Source organism: Triticum urartu, chromosome 3A, assembly GCF_056163025.1.
Source record: "Triticum urartu cultivar PI428250 chromosome 3A, HENAU_Tu73, whole genome shotgun sequence".
In the NCBI taxonomy this organism is placed as follows: Eukaryota; Viridiplantae; Streptophyta; class Magnoliopsida; order Poales; family Poaceae; genus Triticum; species Triticum urartu.
The window spans coordinates 4,402,618-4,409,531 of NC_141875.1; the positions used below are offsets into that span (position 1 = coordinate 4,402,618).

General features: G+C 46.2%; 1 protein-coding gene across 1 annotated transcript; it reads left to right on the forward strand.

The window, feature by feature from the left end:
- Positions 1-532: 532 nt before the first annotated feature.
- Positions 533-6,241, forward strand: LOC125531005 (protein decapping 5). The gene is made up of 8 exons (XM_087545823.1): positions 533-867; positions 1,486-1,586; positions 2,281-2,358; positions 2,431-3,348; positions 4,092-4,157; positions 5,042-5,236; positions 5,325-5,435; positions 5,511-6,241. Exons 1-8 carry the CDS (start codon positions 657-659, stop codon positions 5,820-5,822), a joined length of 1,992 nt encoding a protein of 663 aa, XP_087401949.1. The 5' UTR covers positions 533-656; the 3' UTR covers positions 5,823-6,241.
- Positions 6,242-6,914: the final 673 nt, after the last annotated feature.

The following is a 6,914-nucleotide window of genomic DNA, read 5'->3' on the forward strand; positions in this document are numbered from 1 at the left end:
GCATGAGACAAGGATCGCCATGCGTGAGCACAGCGGTGCCGGTCACACCCTGGCCCAGATGGGTCAATCGCTCGCAAAGACATCAACAATGTGATCATGATGTGTCCCTACTGAAATTGAAGCTATATGTAAGCATGATTGTAATGACCTTGGTTAAGCAATAGAAGACTCTTATTCGCAAGAAAAACAACCACCTGGTACAAAAGAGACCTGAAATCTCACCAGAGCTTTCGCTCAATTTCATCCACAATGGATCAAAATCACTGATTAAGGGACACTCCTTCCAAAGACCACCCACACCTTCTCAGGTTATGATAAGTGACGTGCACTCGCAAGCTGAGAGTTTTTTTTACATTCGTTTATTCAAAACGCTTTATCTCTTAGACTGTGCGTCTAAATCTTAAACCGTTTTCACCGTTGAATAGATCCTGTGAACAGATGATTGGATCAAGAAATTCCCCGATCTGGGCCCGAAACCCGGAGCCCGAGAGGGGGAGAAGCCGAGCCCATAAACGGAAACGCCATCCACCCACCGGGAGCCAAAGCGGACCAGCGCCCGCTTAGGGTTTCACTCGCTCTCTCCCCCTCTCCTTTCCCCTCTCGCTCCCCTGCCCCCTAACCCTAGCGACGACCCCCGCCGCGGCGGCCATCCGTCCATGGCGGCCGAAGCGCCCCCGCCGCAGCCGCCCTCCTCGTCCTCCTCCTCCTCCGCCGCGGCGCCCGCGCGGCAGGCGCCGGCGGCCGGGGCGGCGTCCCCGGAGACGTACCTCGGGAGCCTCATCAGCCTCACCTCCAAGAGCGAGATCAGGTACGAGGGTGTCCTCTACAACATCAACACCGAGGAGTCCAGCATCGGCCTGCGCAACGGTGAGAACCCCCACTCCCTCCTCCCCTCCCCCGTCCGCCCGCCCGCCCGCACGCGCACGCACCGCCACGCCGCTCCCCGTCCCCAGATGCGTTCGCCCTAGACCTAGATTTGCTCCGCCCGCCGCGCCCGATGAATCTGGTTCTAGGTCAGGCGCCCTAGATTCGTTGCCCCCCGCCGCGGCCAGGCGAGGCAGGCGACTCGTACGTAGTAGGTCCGAAACCAGCAGTTCGGGCGGTTACATGATGGAGTGAATAGTGTGTCGAGTATGGGCGTAGTGTTTAAATCCTTTGATTCCTTGCCTTTACTGCTAGGATTCGCCGCGCGAACTGCCACATCTTGTTATATATGGTAGTATATATATATATCGTATATGCTATAATTTTGAACAGCCGGTTAACGGTTCGCTTGCCGCCTTTCGCGCCGCGTCGTGCCACGTGTTGTATGCGCCGGTTTCACGCCCGTTCCAATTGTCGGCGGCTGGTTAGCTGTAATTATCAACATGGCATGCTGTAATTCTCAACTGGCATGTCTGCGCTGGCTTGTCGCCTTTCGCTCTGTGATGTGCCCACGTGTTGTATGCGCTGGATTAACATCTGTTCCAATTGTCATTTTTGCAGTGCGGTCGTTTGGAACCGAAGGGCGGAAGAAGGACGGGATACAGATCCCCGCTAGCGACAAGGTCTATGAGTACATACTCTTCCGCGGAAGCGATATCAAGGTACATGTGGCACTGTGGAGACAGACCCTTGCGTAATCTTATTATGTTGTTTCCATTCTTGATTCCTGTACTAAATGCGTGCACTGAATGGTCCTGTCGCGTTGCTGCTTCATTGCTTCCACTTAGTGGGTCTGTATACAGCTTGGTATGACGTTCCTTTTAGCTTGTCTGTCTGCTCGACGGTGTCGAGCAGCCATGTGTGACGTCATCTCGTCGTTACGCACAAAGTCAAATCCATGATTGGTTATGTTGTATAGTTCACATTATTGGGCGTGCCTTCTGTTTAAATCGCAAAACTTCCAACACAGAGTTTGTAAAACCATGTTATGTTTTGAATTTTGGATATGGTAGGATTGCATATGGCTCAACTAAGATATATTTGACATTTAAGCCAATCAGAAAATCAGATGATACTATGATGGCTAGATTTTGAGAAGGTTCCATCTTGGTAATGTATTAATTCAATTATATAGTGAGAAGGTTTCATTCTTTGTAATGTATTAATTTAGTTAGATAGTGACAGGGTTACATCTCGCTAAGGAGTTAATTTAGTAGCTACGGCATGTTCTCAGTACACACCTGTGAAGTTGTTATTTCTAACATGCCATTTCTGGTATCTGCTACTAGCTATCTATTCAAGTGTTGTGTTACTGTCATATCTCACGGGGGCGGACAATTCACTTTGCTTCTGCAGGATTTGCAAGTTAAGTCGTCACCGCCGCCGCCACAACCACAACCAGCTCCCCTGCACAATGATCCTGCCATAATCCAGGTACTACTATGATGCAAATACATGCAACTTGTACCTCAAGAGCCACTCTGCTGATGCAATTTTGTTCTGCAGTCACATTATCCTCAGCCCGCATCGACGGCCTCAAGTTTGCAGTCTGCTGCTGGTGCAGCTTTACCACACCTCAGCTCCCAGCCAGCCCAATATGGGTTTCAGAGACCAAATTTTCCAAGCAACATTCCTCTATATCAGCCAGGGAATAATCCGTGGGGTTCTTCTGGTCAAGCCCCCGCTGGAAATGCTTCTGCTCTTTCTGTCCCCCCAATGTACTGGCAGGGATACTATACACCTGCAGGTGGCCTTCCATCTCATCTGCAGCAACCTACTATGCTTCAGCCCACGCCTGGATTATCAGCTCCACAGACTTTCCAGTATCCAGGACTGAATCCATCTTTACCATCTGGGCCCCCCTTGTTGCAACCATCTGCTACTGCTCAGGGTCCTTCCTCAAGTGCCACACCTGCTACAACGGCACCTTCTGCTAGCTTATTAGGCCCAGAAACATCAAAGCCTCTGCTGCCGAACATGGTACCTTTGTTTACTCCTCCGATGCCATCTCATGGTGCCTCTCTTCCTGTAGCCAGTCAGCCAATTTCCATGACTGAAACTAGTGCAACAGCATCACAGAGCTTAAATTCTCTTGTTAGTAGTAAGACTCCTGCTGTAAATCCAGGCTCAACACTGTCGCACCAAACAGCATCCCAGGCAATTTCTTCGTCTATTGCCTCATCTAGTCTTGCTGGATTGGAGATCCCAGCACCTTTGTTAGCATCATCTGGCCAGCTATTGCAGAATGCTCCATCCATGCTTTCATCATCTCAGTCCATGCAAACACCTTTACAGATGAGCAACAACATCGCCAAGCCTGCTGACACTAAAACAAAGGTTGCAGAACCACTGCTACCTGATCCTCCGGCACGTGCTGAAAATAATGAGCCTATACTGCCATTGCCAAAACAGACACCTCAACGGGTAATACCACCGTTTCTATATTTGTATTTGCATGCATTTAGATACATGATTTTTTTTCTTCAGAGTTATACTATATAATTAGCGGCCAGATGGGCTTATCATGAGAAACTTGCTTGATTTTGCCAAAGGAATTGTGTTTTCACCCCTTGTTCTTTTCCTTTTCTTGACTTCCCTTTTCTGGAGACCCATCATTTTTCCTGGCTTCATGTGGCTGGACATGTTTAAGCAGCAATTATGGTTAGATAGTATTTTGTAGATGCTTTGTCCAACTCAGAATATCACTAACTGTTTGAAGCTTTTAAAGCCAGGATCTTAACATTGTTAGAGGGTAATACTGGATTCTTCACAACTAGTTTACTACCATACAATTAAAATGATCAAATGTGAAATCAGGTTTTGAATTTGGCTGGTTACTGCTTACTCAACCAGTTTAGTGTCTAGTTAACCGCCTCAAAACTCTGTTTATCATCTCAAGTTAAAATATTTCTCAGTTTTCTGATTGATAGATGTCGTCAACTTGCCATGTACTCATCGAATCATCTTGTTTCTTAATGCAAAATAAGGGATCCTTGCTTTTGCTTACACCTTTTCTTACACCAAACTTGCTTTTGAAATGAACATCGTTAAACCTACTAGGCATATGTCGTCATAACAGCTTTCTGAAAAATCTTAGCATCTTGTCTATCTTTCTGTGCTCATTATTAGGCCTATCCTTATTATGTTGTGCCTCACTTTATTTTCAGCACAATGGAGCTGGTTCACAGGGCCACCACAACTATAGGGGCCGTGGAAGGGGTAGAGGCAGTGCGGTATGCCACATGCACTCCAGTATATCTTGTTTTTTTTGTTCGCGTTGTCTATATTGAATGATATATTGATCCTGCATGTTTTCATCTGTACTACTGCCGGTGCCTGCAATTTTTCTTTGTTGTGGATTTCTTATTTCAGTTGGATCGCTTGTATTTTTTTAAACAGGCTTGCTATCCAAATTATCTTGGGTGTCTTCATTTTATCTATGCCAAAAGTAGATTATTGGTACATTACTATTTTGCATTCTCACATTTGAGGGAATACTTGTATCAGTTGTGATACATGTACGCACTTCTATATCTCAAAAAAATTTGTTTATCAGTATACTGCACATATCTTTCTGTTACCTTTTAGCATCAATTCATTTTGTTAGTAATCCCTCTGTAAAGAAATATATTTAGATCACTACTCTTATATTTCTTTACGGAGGGAGTATAAATTTAGGGATTCACATGTTCTGAATTTGTACACACAGGGAAAAGTGACATGTACGATATAATGTACATATGATAGGGGGTGCGTTGTGTCTGCGTAGTGTAGTCTGTTTAGTTCTCGTTTGCAAGTGCCATCTCCTGCATGAGATTGATCAGTAGTCGGTCTTGATCGTTTGGTGGGTGGCCTCACTCATCTAATTTCTGTATGCGACGGTGGGGTTTTCCCTGGAGAAGAGGAGCTTTTAACTCAAATAGCTGAAACTTGAAGCCCTTCACTATATTGAGGCCTAAATCATGTAGACATTATTCCAGTTATTTATTGTGAAGAGGTCGACCTCTTGTATCATGTTTACATGTTCTTGTATGAAACAATGAAAATGCTTCTTATTAAAGAACGTTTGGCTTGATTGGACTGAGGTACTCATGCTTCCTCTTTTCTTGTCGTGCAGTTGTCGCAAGCGTCAACAAAATTTACTGAAGAGTTTGATTTTATGGCCATGAATGAGAAGTTTAACAAAGATGAAGTATGGGGCCATCTTGGTAGGAAATCCCAGTCTAGAGACAAAGATGGTGAGCAAGGAGATGATGTATTTGATGAAGACCTCGAGTACGAGGAAACAGACAATCCAGAGCTAGATGTCAAGGTTTGATATTTTCTTGTGCCTGTTTGGCATTCAAAGGCTTGTGTATTCAGGCAAAAAAAATCAACCTTTTGTTTCATTCTTTATGCAGCCTGTCTACGTGAAGGATGATTTCTTCGATTCCCTTTCTGGTGGAACATTTGGACGAGGTGGGCAGAACGGAAGGCCAAGGTTTTCAGAACTGAGGAAAATGGACACAGAGGTACATACATTAAGAGCCACATTCTTTCTTTTCTGATGCGCTTTGTATCCGTATCTGATGATTGTCTTTGTGCAGACTTTTGGTGATTTCGCAAGGCATCGCCAGCCCTACCGTGGCGGTGGACGTGGTGGTTACCGTGGGGGTGGTGGGCGTTCCCGTGGGTCGTACTACGGTGGCAGAGGAGACTATGGAAACATGGGAAGGGGCGGCGGCCAGGAGAACTACTATGGTAGTGGGAGAGGAGGCCATGGAAACATGGGAAGGGGTGGTGGCGGGCAGGATAACTACTATGGTGGCGGCAGTGGCAGAGGAGGCTATGGGAGGGGTGGCGGGCAGGAAGACTCGTACCCTCAGCGTGGGGGAGGCGGTTCATATGGAAGAGGCTGATGATACTGCCCCCCGGGCTGGCCATCCGTCATAATACACCGGTGTTGTAGCCCCTTCACTTGGCACCTACAGCTCATCTCTCTTGCTCCCGTTCTGCAAATAAGTGCGACTTGGCTTGTCCCTTGGTCGGACCCTACCCACCCCACCCAGCAGGGGTGGCTGCTGCTGTGTAGACTTTGTGTATCTTGATTGTACTGCGAGTCTGAGATGTGGTTGTATAGGACGCCGATCTATCTCATGCCTGGTGAGCAGTGTTGGGCTCTTATCTCATCACCCATTGTGCCTGTCTGGTTTTGTTTTACAATACATACATTCTAGCTGTATTTTACCAACTGTTTTGTACCGGAATTGAGCAGAAGAAAACCGTTGTAAACAGAATCTAGAGCTGATGACAAGTTTCTTATTTCGGTCTTGGTTTCTTTCTTGTGTGCTGCCTGCTTCTCTTCCTGGTCTCCTTTCTGTCCCCTCCTGGTTGGACTGAAAAGGACACCTGGTGCTGTGAGACAAGTGTAAAAGGAAAAATTTGTGTCTGGTTTGTTGGGGATATGGAAAAAGCCGGTCCGGCGCTTTCATTGTTTGTTGGGTCCAGTTAGTATCTTTTTGGCCTTTGTTTTGCTTAGACTCTATAGTCTAGATTGCACTTTACCACCTCTTGTGTACTCCCTCTGAAGAATTACAATTTTACAGAGGGAGTAGACCAAGAGGGATATATTGTGAAACAGGAATAAAAGTAGTTTGGTTTCCTTTGGTGGCGGTTGCTCGTCCTGGTAAAACATCATAATCCTTGTTTGTGTCCCGACTTGGTTGGATTTGTTTGAGATCGAAAGAAACAAAATGATCAAACTCCTTCTTTGCATTAGATGAAGTGCTATATATAGCACTGGAACAGGCGTTTACAAAGGGGGTGTCGGTTTAGACAACCGACGCAACGGTTCGAGAAGCAACCGCCAATGGTTAATACAAGCAGGGATTAATCCCGTAATTACTATGTTAATTAATCTTAACACTCCCCCTAATCCATGCTTGTCCAGGTAGCATCATCATCTTGAAAGAGATTCCTCCAAAAATCCTATGGGAAAAATATGAGGAGAA